The sequence below is a fragment of the Pipistrellus hanaki genome (assembly GCF_964339955.1).
Source record: "Pipistrellus hanaki genome assembly, chromosome: 5".
NCBI lineage: Eukaryota > Metazoa > Chordata > Mammalia > Chiroptera > Vespertilionidae > Pipistrellus > Pipistrellus hanaki.
Genome location: NC_140507.1, coordinates 71,007,520 through 71,027,870, shown reverse-complemented (window position 1 = coordinate 71,027,870; position 20,351 = coordinate 71,007,520). Strand labels below are relative to the sequence as shown.

General features: G+C 53.7%; 2 protein-coding genes across 2 annotated transcripts; both read right to left on the bottom strand.

Annotated features, from left to right (window-relative positions):
- Positions 1-3,570: 3,570 nt before the first annotated feature.
- SCAMP4 (secretory carrier membrane protein 4) lies at positions 3,571-19,844 on the bottom strand. Its single transcript, XM_084883766.1, has 7 exons — positions 19,766-19,844; positions 12,543-12,590; positions 9,927-10,055; positions 9,454-9,610; positions 8,602-8,703; positions 5,479-5,596; positions 3,571-4,552 (listed from the first exon to the last, which is right to left on the bottom strand). The coding sequence occupies exons 2-7, from the start codon at positions 12,547-12,549 to the stop codon at positions 4,373-4,375; spliced, it is 693 nt and encodes a 230-aa protein (XP_084739892.1). The 5' UTR covers positions 12,550-12,590; positions 19,766-19,844; the 3' UTR covers positions 3,571-4,372.
- ADAT3 (adenosine deaminase tRNA specific 3) lies at positions 13,687-19,831 on the bottom strand. Its single transcript, XM_084883765.1, has 2 exons — positions 19,766-19,831; positions 13,687-15,125 (listed from the first exon to the last, which is right to left on the bottom strand). The coding sequence occupies exon 2, from the start codon at positions 15,106-15,108 to the stop codon at positions 14,044-14,046; it is 1,065 nt and encodes a 354-aa protein (XP_084739891.1). The 5' UTR covers positions 15,109-15,125; positions 19,766-19,831; the 3' UTR covers positions 13,687-14,043.
- Positions 19,845-20,351: the final 507 nt, after the last annotated feature.

Genomic DNA, 20,351 nt, shown 5'->3' with positions numbered 1-20,351 from the left:
AGACAGCATCAAATGGTCCTATTTGAGGTTTGGAAAGTAGAGCAGGTGATGAAAAGAACCAGCTCCCACCCTTGCCAGTGTTGCTCAGTGGTTGGAGCGTCAGCCCTCACAATGAACTATTGCAGGTTCAATTCCTGGTCAAGGGCACATACTGGAGTTGCAGGTTTGATCCCCACCCCTCGTTGGGGGCATGTGTGGGAGGCAACTAACCAATGTGTCTCTCCCATTGATGTTTCTCTCTCCCTCGCACTCTCCCTTTCCCTCCCTTCCACTCTCCCAAAAAATCAATGGAAAAAATATCCTCAGGGGAGGATTAACAAAAAGTCTCACAAGCTGGTAACTAGAAACTACCAGTAGCAGGACCTCCTGTTCCACCAGCCTCCTGCCGCTAAAGGTGACCTATCCCCACACCTGGCCAGGGTTAGCGGCCCCCTCCGGATCCTGCTAAGGGGCCCTCTCAGCCTACCCCAGGCATCCTCAAGTCCCCTCCTCCTGCCCACATCTGAGGCACCCTTAGGCTTTGTGCCCACTGTACCATGAATACTGCTCTTGTCCTGTCCCAGGGACACTGTCCCCCACTACTAATCCCCTAAGTGCAGCTTCATCAGGGCCTGGCAGTCAGCAGATTCTCCAGCCCTGGGATGCCTTCAACTTCCCTCTTGCTTCAAAACCAGTGGTTCCGCCAAAACCGGTTTGGCTCAGTGGATAGAGCGTCAGCCTGCGGACTGAAAGGTCCCAGGTTTGATTCCGGTTAAGGGCATGAACCTTGGTTGCGGGCATATCCCCCAGTAGGGGGTGTGCAAGAGGCAGCTGATCGATGTATCTCTCTCATGGATGTTTCTAACTATCCCTCTCTGTAAAAAATCAATAAAATGTTTTTGTTTGTTTTTTTTTAAATAAAACCATTGGTTCCCCTGCAGGTACCCAGTGGTAGCCTCAGAGGCGTGTCACCCTGGAACCTGTGAATGGGACCTTATTTGGACATAGTATCTTTGCAGATGTAATTAAAAATATTGAGATGAGATCATCCTGAATTAGGGAGATCCCAAATCCAACGATGGTGTCCTTGAAAGAGAAAGAGACACAAATAGAGATGTTTGGGTGAAGGTGGTGATGCAGCCCCCATACTAGGAATGCTGGAGCCCCCAGAAGCTGAAAAAGGCAGGTAGGACCTACCCCTGGAGCCTCCAGAGGGAGCTTAGCCCTGGGACAGTTTGGTTTTAAATTTCTGGCCCCAGAATGTGAGAGAATAAATCTCTGCAGTTTAAGACACCTATCTGTGGTCGTCACTGCCACCCTTGCCAAGGGTCCCTTCTCAACTGTTCTTGGTCCTCTCAATTCCATCTCGTCCTGTGTCCTTCCATGTCTCCACGATGGTGCCCTCTGCCTCTTCACCCTGCCCCCCACCCCCATTTCTCACTTTTCCAGTTCCTTTCCTGCTTTGCACCATCACCAAGCCCATCTCCTACCCAGCTGGGGGACACCCACTCTCTATTCCCAAGGCATGTCCACCCAATCCATGTTCCATACACCACTGGACATGCCCCTAAGGCACAGTGCTCCCTAATCTGCCTCTTCACTTCCTGACATCTCCTGTTACTGGCATCTCTACCAGCTTCTGGTGGCACTGGCATCCTTGGCACATAGACACATTGCCCCAATCTCTGCCCCCATCTCCACAAGCACCTCCCTGTGTGTGTCCAATGTCTCCTTCATATGGCACCAGTTGACTTGGATCAGAGCCACCCTGCCCCAGTATGACCTCACCTTAAGGACACCTGCAGAAGACTCTTGTCCCAATAAGGTTCCATTCTGAGGTCACAGAGGGTGAGGACTTCCACGTGTGAATTTGGGGGGGACAGTGTCCAATTCCTCTCCAAGTCTAGTTTCCTTCCCATAGTGGTAGTGTCCTGTGGAATAAAATTACCACGCTCTGCCCTAACCAGTTTGGCTCAGTGGATAGAGCGTCAGCCTGCGGACTGAAAGGTCCCAGGTTCGATTCCAGTCAAGGACATGTACCTTGGTTGCGGGCACGTACCTTGGTTGCGGGCACATCCCCAGTAGGTGTGTAGGAGGCAGTTGACCTGTTTCTCTCTCATCAATGTTTCTAACTATCTTTCTCCCTTCCTCTCTGTAAAAAATCAATAAAATATATTTAAAAAATTAAAGATTACCACTCTCTCCTGTGTCTGTATGGGGGTGTTCACTCTGCTACCGGCAGGCCCTGAGGCAAAGCCTTTGTAAAACAGGAATCGCTTGTAGTCCAGCTACACCTCCCATTATTTTTCCTTTATGAAAAGCAAACTTCTATTTTCTGTGAATTTCCTTTTTCGGATGAAAACTACTGAATGTGGAGAAAAGTTGATTTAAAAGAAAGACCTGAAGGAAGCCACACTGCAGTGAGGTGTGGACACTCTGAGGGAGATGCCTGGGTGCACAGTGCGGGGCTGAACGGGCTCCGTCCCTGGTGCACAGGGAGGTTCGGTGCTTATAGGGCCAGGTCTGCCTATCGGTGGAAACTGGGTCCAGGTGCACAGGCCGTCCTGGTGGCGTTCTGTCTGAGGGACACACTGGGGCACTTAACACACATACACACACCCCAAACAGCCCCTGGGAGGCTTGGTCTGCTGCAGAAAGGATGTATTTATTTCCAGAATATTTTCCAATAACAAAAACTACAAAATAAACATAATCACAAAAAACAAAAACACCTGTTACAAGGTAACCAAGGTGCCATGTACAGAGGGGTGGGGAGTGGGGTTCATTCTACACCTGGTTACCTGGCTCCATTCCTAATGGCACCCAGTCACAATGAGATTCGGTCCACAATTTGTTCAGTGCGAGCCGTCGGTCAGTCATAGGAAGCTGGCTTGGGATGTCAATGCGAACCTGGGAAACTGGAGGTTTGTTTTCCCTCCAGGAAGACTCGTCCTTCAGGGACCCAGGCCCGGGTGCTTCCTCAGGGACCTCGGCCACCTTTAGACACCATGTGGCATTCGGCACAAGAAAGCAAAGCAAGCAAACACGGACACATTCGGCCATACTGGAGCCTCAGGAGAGGATGGCACCCAGCAGAGTGCGCTGTGACAAGGGGCAGGCAGTCAGGAGCCAAGGGGCAGCATTACTGGAAGCCTGGGCAACAGGGGCTGAGAGGCCGTCAGGCCACCTCTCAGCCCATCCATTCACAAAGGTGCTGTGGCAATACCCACACAACATCCAGTTCCTCCATCTCAGAAGGAACTAGGAGTATTGAGAAAAGAATTTGTAGATTCCTCAGTAAGGCACAGAGATTTGTCACATCTTGTTTCCTCCTAAAAGGCTGTTCTCCTGAGAAATGTGATCTGCTTTCACACATCCAGAAAGGGGCAGTGTGTACCACAGCCTGAGTGGCTGGCCCAGCGCTCACACCTCTAGACAATGGTATCCTCGGGGCCATACACACGCTGATGAGATGCACCTGTTTTCCTGTTTGCACAGTGGGGAGAGAAGCCCATGTCCCCACCAATGGGTTCAGTCCCAGGTTTTGGATTTCAGTGAACATCCTGCTGAGGCTCCCTGCACAGGTACAACCAGCACAGGCGTGGGAGTTCTAACACATGGGAGAAGACAGCGTCTCTGAGAGCGAGCGACTGTGGATAGAAAGGCTGGCAGCAAGCTGGTCAATGGTCCTGAACAGCAGCTGAGGACCAGTGCAGAGGAACTGGGACAGGTGGACAGGGAAAAGCTGAGATCATGGCACTGAGGCAGTGAACTAGCCTCTGATCATCCCCGTGAGCCCCCTGCTACAGATGGATAAACTCAGGACAAAATGCTGAACACCCAGCTGTATATCAAGTGTCTACATCACCAGCAGGGAAGAACCTCCCTCTTCCTGAGCACTGGACGAGGGTGATGGCCTTGACAGGAGTGGGGTGAATTTGAGGAGCCCTTCTTAGCATCCCCAGCACTGGCATGGAGGGCAGCCAGCCTCCTTCCGACTTCCTAGGGAGGCCCAAAATCAGTCCTCTGAGACCCCAAAGGGAGTGGACATTATGTGACCAAAAGTTTTCAGAAGAGAGGCATCCTTCTGCTGGCTGGTAGGGCCAGCTGGCTTCTGGGCAGTGCTTGCAAGGACTTCTGCTCTTGGATGTGAGATGAGCTATGGGCACGGGTTCCTGAGAGCTGCTGGGGTCTGCCATCCCACCTGGAAAAGGTCCCGGTGGCCACCAACCCCTGCTGCCATCCTGGCTGGGGGAAGAGCCTACCTGCCACCGGGGAGGGACAAGGGACAGATGCTTAGGGCTTCATCGGACCCAACGTGGCTACAGGAGTGGATAGGGAGAAGGAAGAGGGCCGGTGCTGGCAGGCAAGCAACAAGACTAGTCAGCTCCCTCTAAGGCCATTGGCTACCACTGGCTGGATAGGTGGGTACAGTAGGGTATTCAGGCAGGCTATTCCCTGAGAAGTTGTTGAACTGGGCCTCCCGGGACAGCGGGTCCCGCCAAGTGCCATTGTTCCACTCTGTCTGTGCCTTCTGGAAGCTTCCACCGCTCCCCCGGTAGATTCTGTGTACCTGCAGAGCAGAGGGTGGTAGCAGAGGACAAAGATCAGTGATGTGGAGGCCGCTCACATTTAAGGTTGTATTTTTCTTAAAGGAAGTACAAAAGCCACAGAAAGTCTTTTTGGAAACTTTAGAAAACATGTAGAATCCAAGATTGTGAACTCAGGAGACCCAGCTGTGAGCCACAGCCCCTGGTGCCCCTTGGTGCTGACCTCTGTTGCCACGTGAGGCCCACAGCACGTCTGTCATGGAGAGAGGCTTGTCCTGTCATGGATTTGGGGCTTATCTCTTCCTGTGACTACCCCTACCCGACACCCCGTGCCTGGAGGGCGGCTCTGGGTACTCTTGGGCAGTGCTTGGAATGGAGAAATCCACAAGAAACTTGTATGACAGTCGTTTGATGGCCTCTTGACACGGAGTGTCAGGCCCAAGACGGCGCACCTAGCCATCCCTGGGTGATAGTAGTGATCTCCACAGCAGAGACCCCTGGGACAGACCACTGACTCCCCACCATCAGAAAGGCTGATCTGACCTGCCCTGGCTGAGCATGTGGGGTAAGCTGTTTTATTTCATTTTACTTAATTTGAATTTAACTACAAGTGCCAATACATAGCCAGTGTGGGCAGATCGAGCAGTGTGGACCTGTGGGTGCTGGGGACACACCCAAAGGTAGGTGTGTGTAGTCAGTAGCAGCTGATACTGTGCCATTTTCCTTTGTCCTTGGAAGGCCACTGGGGGCAGACAGGTGGGGTCCTCGCCTGAGCAGTTGAGGGTCCTGACTCAGAGAGACTTCGCTGCTGAAGGAAATCATGTCACTTCCCGGACACTGTACTGTCCCTTGCTCCTGAAACAGGGATTAGACGAGCCCCCGGGCCAGGATAGTCAGGTGACAGGATGCATGGGAAGAAGCTGAATGTCTTGGGACCCAGAGGACTTACCTTCATGATCACAATGGCCATCACGGCGGCTGACATCGTGAACATGATGGCCGGAAGCAGCATGACCACGGCAGCTCCAGCACTGGTCTGGAAGAACCCGATGGCTGCCAGCCAACCACTGCAAGGGAGAGAGTGGGCTCCAGCATGCCTGCCGGGCAAGGCACCGCTCCCCTTCCTATGCACAGAGCTCCGAAAAAGGAAACGGTAAACGACCTGCAGAGCAGTGGGAAATTCGCGCAAGGACTACCGAGGGGTAAATAAACTCACAAAATGATGCTCAAACCCACCACTAAAGACACGAACAAGTGTCATTCTCCTACCATCGTATGGGCCAATGTCACGTGTATGAGGAAATGGAGACACGAATACCACTCTGTTAGTGGTAGTGTACACCCTTCCTGGAGGGCAATGGGACGTTATCTATAAAAAGACTGTTACCCCAAAAGTTTTAATTCTAAGAACTTACACTACAACGATTGTTTGAAATATGAAAAACTGGGAGTACCCTGCCTGTCCACTGGCTGGGAACAAGAACGTAAATTATGCTACAGCCACACGACAGATTACTAAGGAGATGGTAAAAAATAAGAGGGGGAGAAGGAAGTTGAGGCTCAGCTGGCACAGCAAGGGCCTATGAAATAAGAACACCATGGGCCCACGTGAAAAAGAATGTCCATCTGTTCATACATGCTCCCTCTGGGAAGGGAAGTCAAGAAACACAGTATTTTTGAGAATATTTTTTCTTAACAAGTAGTAAAACCACAGAGTTCAAAGATTAGGAAATTTAAAAGAATATACAATAAACAGTCTCTCTCCTGCCAACCCCACCCCCCATCTCAAGAGGGAACCAAAGTGATCTATTTGCTATGTATCCTTCCACAGAATCTTTACGAAAACATGCATGTGTATACTACAGGCACATGTAAACACAGTACCCGCTCCTGCTCTGTGAATGAAGGAGGAACATTCTACATACACTGCTTTGCACTTAGAGGGGTGTGAGCAAAACTGGGCAATGGAGGGCTCAGGTGGGCACTGGTAGAAATGGAAAGGCAGCTAAGGTGGGCAGCTGAACCCTGTCCTATAGGGAAGGGGATCATCTTCAGGCTCTTGGAGGGGAGGAGGCACTGCCTCTGATATAGATCTCCCACCAGATCTGGGGCCCTAGAACAAGAGGCTGAGTAGGGGGAGAGAGCGGGGGGGAAGCCTGAGGATCATGGTCTCTGAGGAGGGTGATCATACCTACAGTTGGGACTGTAGAATGCGGAGCCTGCTCTGAGACACCGCCTCCCAGACTCACCAAGGAGCTGGCAACTGCCAGCTTCCCCAAAACAAGCTTATCTATGACCCAGAATGACATCTCTAGCAACAGCGGGTGATAAACTGGCCTCAATCAGCCACAAACAGATAATAGAGTAAGTCTACTATACCCCAACCACATCCAGAGAGGCCAAGACATGCAGCGCAGGGAACAGGAGGATAGAGAGAGGCCTGGCACAGAGGGCAGGGACAGTGCAGAGAACAAGGGAGACAGGGGGTGCCAGGTGCTCCCCCAGAGCCACTCAGCCAGGGGCACAAGGGGCCAGAACTAGGGAGAGAGGGACAGAACAGGAGAAAAGACAGCAGGGGACACAGCCTGTAAAATCTGTGGAATAATCTGGCAGTTCCTCAGAAGGTTAAAATTAAAACAGTTACCTTGTCACCTAGCAATGCCATTCCTGGGTATACACTCAAAAGAAAAACACACGTCCACACAAAAACACACAGGAATGTCACAGCAGCACTACTAACAATAGCAAAAAAAATAGACAACAACCTAAGTGTCCATCAGCTGATGAATGGATACACAGAGTGTGGTCCATCCACACATAGAATATCACTCAGCCATGGAAAGGAGGGAAGCAATGGCACTCACTACAATGTGGATGAACCCTGAACACATGCTCAGAGAGAGAAGCCAGACACACAAAGCCACACAGTATGTGATTCCATTCATGTGACATGCTCGGGACAGGCAAATCCACAGGGACAAAAAATACAATAGTGGTTAGGGGCTTGGAGAGAAGAAGGGGTGACTGTTGATGAGAGGGGTGATGGAATGTTCTGGAATTAGATGATTGCATACAATGTTGTGAATGTATTAAAAACACTGATTTGGCCAAAACCGGTTTGGCTCAGTGGATAGAGCATCAGCCTGGGGACTGAAGGGTCCCAGGTTCGATTCCAATCAAGGGCATATAGGTACTCAGGGGGCTCAGTGTCCTCACAGGGTCCTCGCAGGAGGGAGGCAGAAGGAACAGTCAGAAAGGCTATGCTAGCCTGGCTGTGAAGATGAGGAAGGGCCATGAGCCAGAGATGTAGCACCCTAGAAGCTAGAAAAGGCAGGAAGTGATTCTCTCCTGGAGCCTCCGAAAGGACCAGACCCACCCACACCTGGGTTTAGTTTAGAGCATGAGATGCACGTTGGACTCCCCCAAACTGGAAATGAGGTGTGTTTCATTTTAAGTCACTGAGTTGGAAGTAATTTGTTACATGGTACAGGGGCCATGGAAATGTCATCTAATACCCTAAAATCAAGCAAACAGAAGATCGGATCTCTCTCTAGATCAGGGGTCTTCAAACTACGGCCCGCGGGCCACATGCAGCCCGCAGAGGAGTCTGATCTGGTCCACCACGTTTTTTGGGCAGTGAGCGCAGCCGAGGTGTTACAGTAGGAATTAGTAGTTCATATAGTCCGGCCCTCCAGCTCTCTGAGGGACCGTGATCTGGCCCCCACTTTAAAAAGTTTGAGGACCCCTGCTCTAGATGGTGGGATACACTGCTGGTCCATGCCTACCTCCTAGGACACACTGCTGGCCCATGCCCACCAGTCTCTTCCTTGTGGCCAGCGTGGCTGGTAATCAAGCACTCATAGGCAGTGGGTACCAATGTGGAGCAGACACCCTGCCCCTCCACCTCGCACCTCCTTGGGGCATTTACAAAAGCAGGAAGTAAATGTCTGTCCTCCATCAGCTGTCAGCAGTTGGGGACTATGTTACAGTCTCAGCCTCACTGACTGACACATGTATTCACGCACATGTCTACAGTTAACACCCATCATAGAAGCCACGTTCACTGACTTACCAAGCACCCCATCCTGAGAAGCCGATAGCCTGGATGACGGTCAGGACGAACTGGGCTCCGAAGATAAAGAAAAATGCCATGAAATTGAAGGAACTGTCGGCCCTGGAGTGAGAGGAATGACCATTATGGCTGCCCCGGCCTTTTAGTAACAACCGCCCAGAGGAGAATGTGAGGCAGAGACAGCCACACAGAAATATTCTCCCTTCTTCAGGTAGGACATGCATGAATTACTGCACACATGCTCACACAATCTCTGCCCACAGGGGCCTACCACACTGCCCCTCTGAGAAGATGCTGCATGATCGTTCCTACTGGAAAGGAGTATAAGAATTCTTACCTCCTAAGGATGGGGTTTAGGGACCATCTAGGAGTAATACACCTGAGTAGCAGGGGACTGGCTAGGGGCCAATGTTCATAGAAGCAGGTTATGTCCACAGGGGCTGAGGAGAGGATAGGGGTGACCACTAAGGGGGGGTGGGGCTTCTTCTGAAGTAGTGAAAACGTTCTGGAATTGGATGTGATGAGTGTACAACATTGTGAAGACTCTAGAAACACTCAAATGCTAGGTAAATGAGTTGTATGGAATGTGAGGTGTAACTCAATAAAGTTATTAAAAGACAATACAATAGGCATCTGTGGGCTGTAGTGCACAGACCCCGATACAAGCTGTCATCCGAACTGGACAAGAGAAAGGGATGGTACTAGCACCTGGGCTAGGGTGACAGTTGCAGAGCAGGAATCAGCATAGAGATGTGCACACACAGTTGGGGGCATCCTGGCTACTCAGTTTTGAACCCACTGCTACACAGACACTCCAAGGCCCCATGAGGGCATGGCCAGGCCCACACTTACCGGAAGGCCTTGTAAGCAGGCCGGAACCAGCACACATAGCTACAGGGGGAGAAGAGCAGCAGCCAGACCAGGGCCAGGCCAAAGTTGGCTCCCGAGCCGCCTCCGATCCACCAGGCCAGGCATGCGATGAGATTGACCGCCAGTGTGGCGCAGTAGACTGGATAGGGGAGGCAAAGAGGCTTCAGCCGGGGTTGGGAGTTAGGGCACAAGCACCTCCACCCACCACACAGGGACCAAAGGCCAGAGGCTCAGAGAGACAAAGGTTCCTGCCCAATGGCCCACCTGTTCCGTCCATCACACCATGCCGCCTCTGGGACAGAATTTTATCAGAAAGGAGAGTTACTACAAAAACCTCAAGTTCTCCCAGCCCAAGGATGGAGCAGCTTCATGACCTGGCTTGGCCTGGGTCTCTGCAGTGGTTTGGGGAGACCCCAACCCCCAACCCCCAACTCCCAGCCAACCCCACTGCTCACACATCCACAGCCGGTAGATCCTCTTCACTAGGACCTGATGCTCAATGGGGATCTCATCAGAGAAGTTCTGGTAGAAACAAGGCTTCAGAGGGATGAACTTGGGCAGCGGCGGGAAGTTGTTCTCCTTTTCTGTGGGGACACAGAACACCGTGAGACTATGCCATGTGGGGGCAGCACAGTCGAGGCCCCAAAGATGTCCCTGTCCTGTTCTTGGGACCTGTAGACACGTTGCCTCACACGGCAGAGGGACTTTGCAGATGGATTAAATCAAAGCCCATAGGATGGGCGCGAACCTGGGTTCCCAGGAGGCCCAGTGTCCTTACAGGGTCCTCTTAAGAGGGAGGCAAGAGAGTCAGAGTCAGAGATGGGAGAGGCTGAGCTGCTGGCTGTGAAGATGGAGGAAGGGGCCACGAGCCAGGGATGTGCCCTCTAAGACACTGGAAAAGGCTGGAAACGGTTCTCCCTAAAACCTTGGGAAGGACTAGCCCTGCCCACACCTGGGTTTAGCCAGGTGAGTTTAGTCTGTTAAGACTCCTGATAAATCCTGTGTAAGTCACTACATTTGTGGTGACTTCTTAGAACCATCACAGGACACTCACACAGACTCAGAGGCAGAACCCAGATGCTGTTAACACCTGTGGCCAGGGAAGGGTCCTTCCAACCCCTACTAGCTGCTGGGGGCTCTGGAGATCCTTGGATTGCGGCCACATCACCCCAGTGTCTGCCTCCATGGTCACATGGCCTCCTCCTGTGTTAGTGTTCAAATTTCCCTTTTCATATAAGGACACCTGTCCTTGCATTAGGACCACCTTACTCCAGGGTGACCCACTTTAACTAACACACGTACAGAGACCCTCTTTCCAAATGAGATAGGTCCCAATCCCAGGTGCCAGGGGTCAGGACGCGAACATGTCTTTTCTGAGACAGGACTTGACCGGCAGCATGGTAAAGTCAGTGCTGCCTGGTGCCTCTCAATGTCCTTTCACTTCACCCCCAAGGCCACTGGGCGTGGTCCCAAGTACCTGCCTACGGGGGTAACCAAACACAACGCACCGCTCCATCCCAACAGGGGGGACCAACAATCACTGCGACAGGTGGGTGTCAATGTGGAGTGCTGAGACATGCCGAGTGCTGGAGAGAGGAACCACCAGAGCAGGTGGGGGCCAGCAGGGACAGTGCTAGGGGTGTCAGCTTTGACTTAAAAGCAGGGTCAGGCGTGGCATTTGAACAAAGACTCAAGAAAGTGAAGAAGGCAGCTCAGCGGATTCTGGGGGAGGATCCTCCCCTCGCAAAGGCCCTGAGGTGAGGTCCTTCCTGTCTTGGAGCAGCGAGATCAGAGGCTGGAGGAAGGAGAAGGCTGGAGTAGCCACACCTTGTTGGCCACTGAAAAACTCAGGCATTTACCAAGTAACACAGAAGCCGGAAGTGTCCTGACCTTGCCTAGGAGACCACGGGAGGCAGGATTTCCAGCTTCCGCCCTCCCAGTGAGCCCACCCAGAGGGATCTGCCCAGCTCTGGTCACAAACCCCACTTAGAGTGCCCGGCCATGCACCCAAGGCCCCAACAACAGTCCCCACCCAGCTATCGATTCCCTAGTCCTGCTGCTCCCTTGGCTCCCAGGACAAGGCAGGGCACCCCTTTTCCTGCCTGACTGACATCCAACCCCCACAGCAAGAACAGGGTGTTTCCAACAGTCGGTCCCATCAGCACGCACTGTGACAGGAAGGAGGCAGAAAACTGGCTAAATCTTGAGGCTCCTTCAACCTTGTTTTCTTGGTAAAACATTTTGTACTGGCCCTAACCAGTTTGGCTCAGTGGATAGAGCGTTGGCCTGAGGACTCAAGGGTCCCAGGTTTGATTCCAGTCAAGGGCATGGTCCTTGGTTGAGGGCACATCCCCAGTAGGGGGTGTGCAGGAGGCAACTCATTGATGTTTCTCTCTCATCGATGTTTCTAACTCTCCCTCTCCCTTCCTCTCTGTAAAAAAATCAATAAAATAAACATTTTGCACTGACTTGGAATCCATGGGCCCGGGTTCAAATCCCAGTTCTGCCACCAACAGGGTCACCATGGGCCACCAAACCCGGGTTGTATGCTCTGCCCCTGTTTTCAAGCAGGACAAGGCAGGCCACCCTGGGGCTCACTGCAGACTTCATGAGGAAATGAGGGCATCATCTCATGTGTATAGGCATGAACCCAGGTGACAAATCAAAGTGCCCACCCGTGGTGTCAACAATAAAACAAGGCCCAGGCACAAGGCCTGGCCGGATGGCTCAACTGGTTGGAGCATCATCGCATATACCAAAAGGTTTCAGGTTCCATTCCTGGTCAGAGCACACACCTCAGCTGTGGATTCAATCCCCGGTTGGGGTATGTATGGGAGGCAATCAATGTTTCTCTTCTCTCTCTAATCAATTTTTAAAAAGGAAGAAAAGAACCTGTGCCTCCCTGTGATCCCCTCAGTGCCAGGATGCGCCTCACACCATCACGGGGGGAGGAGCGTGAGGTGTGCGCCCACAGCGGTCCTAAGGGGTCTGCCCGGCATCCCACCCCCCCGCGGGAGGGCACTTCCCAGAGGAACCGAGACGCAAACCCCGGGCGCCCAGGAAAGACTCACCTGGCATTTCCAATGTGATGACCTGATGAGGCTGAAGCCCACAGCCACCTGGAGGGGAAACAGCAACAATCACTCGGCTGCCAGGTGACCGACACCAGCTGTAAGCCTGTGCGGCTGCTGTGGCTGGAGTTCTAACCTCCAGGCTATCCACGGGGGTGTCTGGGCTCCTGCCTGGAAGGCCACCCCAAACATGTGCCCAAATGTGTCATTGCTTCACCTCTGGCAGCATCTGTGATGGTGGGAGGGGGTTAGCCTGCAGCCCCTGCCACCCACAGGCCAGCCTGGAGCCAGGACATTCCTGGGATCCCAGTGACCACCCCTCCTGCCCTCCTGCCATTCACCCTCCTCACCTTTTGTCCACAGAGAGCTCTGAGTGCCTCTTTATGGCTGCAGTGCCCAACTCCCAAATCGCCAAGACTGGGTTCACACAATCTGCTCTGCAGTTTTTGCCCCATGAGCCTTGCAAAACTGAGGACCCCACTGCAACCCAAGTGAAGCTCCAGGGGACCCGTGGCACCAAAGGGGGCCAGGAGCCATGCTTGAGGCTAGGCACTGGGAATATTCCTCACCTACCGCCAGGCAAGAAGGTTCCAGGGATACTGAGTTCCACGGGGCCCATCCCTCAGCTTAGCGATGTTCCCACTGAGACCCTCTGTCATGCCCTGGCTGGCTCTCCCTGCAGGCAGGCAGGCAGGCTCATGCCCCACCCATGTCTGGCACTGCACTGGCTCTCAGATGGAGTCCCGCCCGCACTGCCCCCACAAGATTGGAGCGTCCCCAGGAGCCTGAGCATCGCTTGGGACAGGAATGTCCTGGAAACCCTGAAGCGCCTTTGTGGTCAGACGGTGCATGGTTGCTGGATGGACAAACAGCCTGCCGCAAGCCCCAAACAAACAACTTGGTTCTAGTGCTGACTGCTCTGAGGACACTCTGCCACCTGAGATGGAGCAGAAATGGGACAGCCCGAAGGAGAAGGAGCCTTCCGATCAGCTGAGCCCAGACACACCCAAGCCAGCAACACCCTTTCAGACCCACCACTCGGCTCGGGCAGAGCTCTGGTCAGTGGATTCAGAAGCCCCCCTCCAGCTGTGTACGCCCAGGCCCTCGACGGAGGCAGCCCCACAATTGTCAACAGACACCAACCTGGTTTAAGGGCCGAGTTTATTTTCATGGTTCAGAGTTGAGATAAAGGGGATACAATCCCAGGAGACCCGTGGACTCGGGGTGAAGGCGGCACAAGGAGGGAAGCCTGAGAGCCCAGGGAGGAGGCCCGGCTGGGCCCTCGTTATGCTCCAGCCCAGGGAAAGCTTGTTCTAGCAGAAACGCAGCACCACACACCAACGGAACGTGTAGGCACGGGTTCCGGGGGCTGGGAGGCACGTCCCTGAGATCCAGACAGGATCGCAGCCCTTAGACAACGAGGAGCCAGGGCCCACGTGGATCTGTGAGGAGGCTGAGGCTGGGAGAGCAAAGAACAGTCTGGAGCCAGCAAGCGTGGCCCCTACGTGTCGGGGTCCAGCTGGCGGCACTGGGCCTCCAGCACACCCCGGAACACCTGGAAACGGTGGTTGAGGTCCGGTCGCGCGTGGATGCGGAAGCGGGTGCCCAGGGCACCATCAGGAGAGGGTGCCCCATAGAAGACTCGCTGCACGCGGGAGTGCACCAGGGCCATGGCGCACATGGCACAGGGCTCGCGGGTGATGTAGAGGTCGTAGCCGGTACACACATAGGGGAGGCCGTTGTCATCCGTGTCCACATCCTTTTCCAGTGTGTGCACAGAGATGGCCTGGACACCCTGGGAGGCCGAGGCTGGGGTGAAGGAGCAGGCAGGGTGGGGCCTGAGGTCATAGGTGCCTTGACCCTGGCCCTGGGCCACCAAGTCAATGCACACCATGGTGGCATGCAGCAGGGGGCTGGCCGAGCTGCTACAGTCATGGCCCGTGGCCAGTACCTGCCCTGAGGCCGGGTCCACCACCACAGCCCCCACAGCCCTCAGGCCCTTGGCGGCCGCTTGCTGTGCCACCCGTACAGCGCGCTCCATGTGGCCCTGCATCTCGGCCTGCTCCTGTGCTGAGAAAAGTTGCCCAGCCAAGGCACGGGTCACGTGCTTGTCCTCATGGAAGGATGTGGGCCAATGGGCACGCGCCTCCTCAAACTGGCCCCTGGTCAGGGGTGGCCAGGCAGGCACAGGCACCAGGAAGGGCTGCCCCAGGCCTCGGGGATCCACCGCCGGATGTGGGAGGAGCTCAGCCAGCGATCGAGTGCCCGCCCCTGGCCCTGCCAGGCACAGCAGCATCTCCGGCACGTGCGGACGGCTGGCATCGCGGCTCGGGCGAACCCTCTTCAGGTGAGGCTGCGCGGGCAGGGGGTGGACAGCCGACACCTCCTTGAGGAGACGTGAAGTCTGGCGCTTGTCGAGGATGGGTGCGGCGTAGGCCAGCACCAGCTCCACGTCCCTGGACTGCTGCTCGGACAGAACCGGAAGGGCTTGCCACGGCGCCGGCTCTCCGTTTGGGCTCTTGGCCTTCTTATCCTCACGCTGCTCCACGCAGCCCAGGGGATCCATCCTTGGCAGGGCTCCGACTGCGGGAGACAGAGATTGGAGCAGAGCATCATCTGTCAGCCACCGGAGGCCTGGCGAGCCGAGGAGTCCGTCCTAGGAGTGTGCTGAGTCTGAGGGCTTGTCCAAGAGCCCCAGCCCCAGTAAAACGCATCCCTGGTCATGTTCTCACTCAGGTCCTACCAACTCTTGATTTACTCTTGATTTGCAAAGTTTAAACCGCCAGTGACTTTTTTTTTTCCTTTTTCTTTGAGATGTGCTGTGAGCAAAAATGCACACTGAATCTTGGAAACTTAATACGAAGACAAGAACATAAACTACCTTATTAATTGTTTTTATATTGACTATGTGTTGAAGTGATGACACTACATGTTTTAGGTTAATTAAAATTATTAAAATTAACTGCACCCATTACTTTGTACTTTCTAAAAATGGGGTTTCTAAAAAACTTAACATTATGTATGTGCCTCTTGTTCCTATTGGTCGGGGCTGCCTTGGAGAATGTTACAGATAAGTCACAGAAAACCTCAATTGGATTCAGGAGCTAGGATGCAGCCGCCAGGCCAGCACACCCTGCCCAGCTGGGCACTTGGAGTAGACCAGCCCTTCCTTCCTCTTCCCTGCGGACAAGAAAGTGTTGAAATCATTTTACGACAGTGGGCTTTTGCCGGAAACCGATCACTGTCTCACTAATAGAAAGATGTAAAAGGCTGGTCAACCCTGAAGCTCTGAAAGGTCAGAGCCAACCACTCCCTATCTAATTGAGACAATGGTGACTGGGGCAACTTCCCCATCAAATAATCATATAAATCCTTACTGATATGATAATCCACTTATTACTGCCTAAGGGCTATGGGTGTATCCCAAACCTGCTCAAGGGTCATGGGTGTATCCCACAGTCTCAATAAAAGGGACAGCAAGGCCAGAGCCTAGTGGCAGCCCTCCCACTAGAGGTGGGCTCCTGCCTGGCCCCCCATATCGCCAAATTAAATTTCCTCTAGTCTCTTTCATTTGTGTGCGGCCCTTCCCCAGAACTCGAACCCTGAACGGGAACCCTGAACCACGAGGGACGTGAAAGGGTCCCCACAGGCTTTTACTGCCCTTGGCATGCCCCGGGCTTACTCCTAAGCTCCATGCGCCCTCATTTATTTATTAACCCAGGCCCTTCAAAGGGCACGTAAGGTCCTGGCCCACCAAGAGTGTCCTGGGCTCACAACATACTGAATTAGGATGCCAGTGGCAGCCATAAAAAGTGGAATCATGAAGGGTACCCTCATGTGCCCACAATGCCTGTGCTGGGCAGCGCCCACAGGAGAGTCCAGAATGGCAATTCTGAAATCTGCTCCGAGCACACACCATGCCCAGGATCCCACGCCCCACATGGCCTTCCCTGGACCACAAAAGTTCTCTGTCTGTAAGGAAACACAGTCTGACTTGTCCTTCTAAAAGTGCAACCTCTGTCTAACCCAGTGGTCGGCAAACTGCGGCTTGTAAACCACATGTGGCTCTTTGGCCCCTAGAGTGTGGCTCGGCGTTAGAACCACTTCTTCAAAATGGACTCGCCCAGGCCGAAAACCGACTTCTGCGCATGGGCCACCAAGTTTCAATTGCACTGTACGTATGCGTCTGCATGTGGTATTTTTTTTGTGTGTGTGTGTGTGTTTTGTTTTTTATATATTTTATTGATTTTTTACAGAGAGGAAGAGAGAGCAATAGAGAGTTAGAAATGTCGATGAAAGATAATCATCAATCAGCTGCCTCTTGTACACCCCCTACTGGGGATGTGCCCACAACTAAGGTACCGTACATGCCCTTGACTGGAATCGAACCCGGGACCTTTCAGTCCACAGGCCGACGCTCTATCCACTGAGCCAAACCAGTTTTGGCTGCACGTGGTATTTTGTGGAAGAGCCACACTCAAGGGGCCAAAGAGCTGCATGTGACTCACGACCACTGATCTAACAAAACAAAAGACAAATACTGGAGGCTGCCTTCGGGACACATCTGGCTGGGCCTTAGAGAGGGCGGATAAATATCACAGGATGATCACCATTTGACCCAGCAACTTCCCTCCACTCTTTGGCATGTGCCCAGAAAGACTGAAAACGCTCTTCCACACAGAAACTTGTACACACGTGTTCACAGCAGCAGGATTCACAACAGACAGAAGGTGGAAGCAATGGGTGTTCACCCACAGATGATAAACACAATGTGGTCCGTGAAAACACCGGAATATTACGCAGCCATGAAAAGGAATGAGGCACTGGCACGTATCGCAGGGCAAAAGAACCTTGAACACATGATGCTCTTGAGAGAAGCCAGACACAAAAGGCCACACAGTGTGTGGTTCCATTTATGTAAAATGTTCAGAACAAACAAATCCACAGAGACAGAAAGTAGATGCCTGATTACCAGGGACCGGGGGAGGGAGTTGGGGGTGACGGCTGATGCGGACAGGTTTCTTTTTGGGGTGATGGAATTGTCTGGAGTTAGATAGTGATGACGTTTCCACGCCCTGTGACTATACTAAAAACCCCTAAAATGCACGCTTTAAATGAGTGAACTACACGGCATGTGAACTGTATCCCAATAAAACTGCAATGAAAAAAAATGGGGAGAGGAAAGGATATCTGGCGAGTCACTAGGTCAGCAGGCCCCAGACAAGGCCCAGCGCGTCGGAAGACAGCAGCCGTTACGCAACACCATGTCCAAGTCCTCACGCTTTCCCCAATGGGCTCCCTACTCCTCCCGACGAACTGGCAGGCAGGAGTGGGCTGTCCCCGTTCTGCAGGACAAGGCCAGGCGCCCTGAGTGGAGGCTCTTGACCAGGGCACATAGCTGCTGCTCACCAGCTCACCGACTGCTTTGCGAGTCCCTCTGTAAGGCAGAGGTCCTGAGCCCATTCTACAGACGAGAAATGAACAGGTTCCACCGAGAGCACCGGAGCCCCCATCCCAAAAGCCCCGCAGGGAATGCCAGTCCACCTACAAACAGAAACTGCACATTTTTTGCTTAAACACACCCGACTACCCCTACAACCCACCCCCACGAGGTCCTGCCCAGTCCCTTCCTGGGTGTGTTCATTTCCTCTGCCTGCAGCTGTAGCTGCCTCCTAATAACATCTGTGCTCTGGTCTCCAGGGGGAGGCAGGCAACCTGGTCACATTTATGGTCCCTCTGTCCTGGGTGCCAACTGTCCAGGGCCAGAAGCGCTCAACTGCACTGGCAGGTCCTGGAGGGTCTAGTGGACCAGGGAGATGGATCCCTAATTGCAAGGCCCCTCAGCAGCTTAAGACTACCTGCTGCCCCAAGGCACCACACTGGAAAACAGGTGTGTGCTGGAACTCCTGGGAACTCTGGGCAGGAGCCTGCTGGGGGGAGAGGAGGGCCCTGGCCCTGGGGTCCCAGGATGAGTGGACTCTGGCTTTAGGGAGGGACTTTGCAAATGGTGCTTATTCAGGGAGCTGAGTCAGGCTCTGCGGGTGACCATGTAAATCTCAAACAAGAGGCCTTCTTTTCACCTCCGACTAGGAAGGCCAGAGCCGGCACCTGGCTGTGTCCTGACCAGATTGCCTGACTGACCCCCACTGCAGCTTTCCCCTCTGTGAAATGGGAATCCATCACCACCACGCAGGGGGGTAGGAATAGAACGTGAGCTAGGCCACGAGAACTGTCCTGATTGATAAACAATCCCACAGCCACTCTAGGGCCCTGTGCCCTATCTGTGGCAGCAGGAGGGCTCTTCAGAGCAGGGCCTGGAAGCCAGGCAGCGAGGGTAGGGAGACCTGGGCAGAAGGAACGGCGAGTGCTGGAGCCTCAGAGGCACTCACAGTTTCTAAGTCCTGGGTCTACAAAGAGGAGAGAGCCAAAAGCTGCATTTTTAACAAACACACCAATAGGGTGCAGTCGCCAGATAACACACAGGATACCATTAAATTTGAATTTTAGATGAGTGGATTTTTTTTGTGTGTGGTTTTTGTTTTTTTGTTTGTTTGTTTGTTTAGTATAAGTGTGTCCCACGCAATCTTTGGGACATACTAAAAAAAAAAGTTATTGTGAAATAAGAATTTCATGGGGAGTCCTGAGTGTTTGCCAGACCTGGCACCCTACAAGTGGGCCTTCTGTGCAATAAAAGTTGGAGAACTTTGGCCTTGTGGGGTTTGGGAGAGACCTCTTATCCCGCGGCCGTCGTGGTAAGAGAAGGCCTTGAAAACTCACACTCCCTATAAGCAGCAGGAAGGACCATCCATGTTTAGGATGTATGTCAAGATTAGGGACCTTCGCCTAAAGCGTGCAAAAGGCTGATCAACCCGCAGCCCAGAGGCAGGTGTAGGCCGAGATGACTCGAGGGCGGGGCGCGCCGGAAACAGCTGGACACGCGCCGGAAACAGCCGGACACGCGGGGCTGGTCGCCACGCTTCAGGGGCGCACGCAAGCGCAGAAGGGAGAGGGGCACAAGGAGCCGGGTTGTCCTGTGCGCACGCGCAGACGCGACGCTCCCCGGTCCGCCCGAGACGGAGACGCGCGCGAGCCCCGCACGGTTGCTCCCTCGCCCCAGCGCGGCCGGCATCCCCCCCTAAGCCAAGCCCCCACGCGGCCGCCCTCGCCCCACCTCCGCGGGAGCCTGGGACACGACAGCCGAGACCCGGAGGCCGCGCGCTTACCTAAGGAGACGGACGCTAGCGCTGAGCTTCTCCAAGCGTTAGCAACTGGCCCGCCCGCTCCGCCTCCGCCAGGCGCCGCGGGGCACGACGGGAGCGTAGTTCCAGGGGAGGGGTTGGCGCCAGGGGGCGGCGGGGCCGGGACTACAATCCCCACAGGGCCGACCGCGGCCGCCTCGCTCCGCCCCTCTGTAGGGTTGCTGGTCTCGTGATCGCAGGAGCGCCCATCGTGCATTTAGTTGTGGGTTCGAGACCCTATGGGGCGGGGGGCTGGGTTGGGGGGGAAGTCGTGTGGGGGAGTCGGCCTTTTGGAAAATCAGCAGAGTAAGGAAACTGAATCAGAGGGGCACACGACACCCGCTGCAGTCACAGAGCAAATTTGCTGTTGTCACATAGTTCCAGAGAAGGCTGCCCCCCCTGGATGGAATGGCCTTCTAATTCTGGGCTGAGGCCCTGGCCTCAGCTTTCCCATCTGCACAGAAGGCTAAGAGGACCTCTTGACTTTCCTGGACAAAGCATGCTCATTTTATGAGCAAATCTAGTGATTCATTTTAGTTAAACAAGTTTAAACCAGTGATTTTTTTTTTCT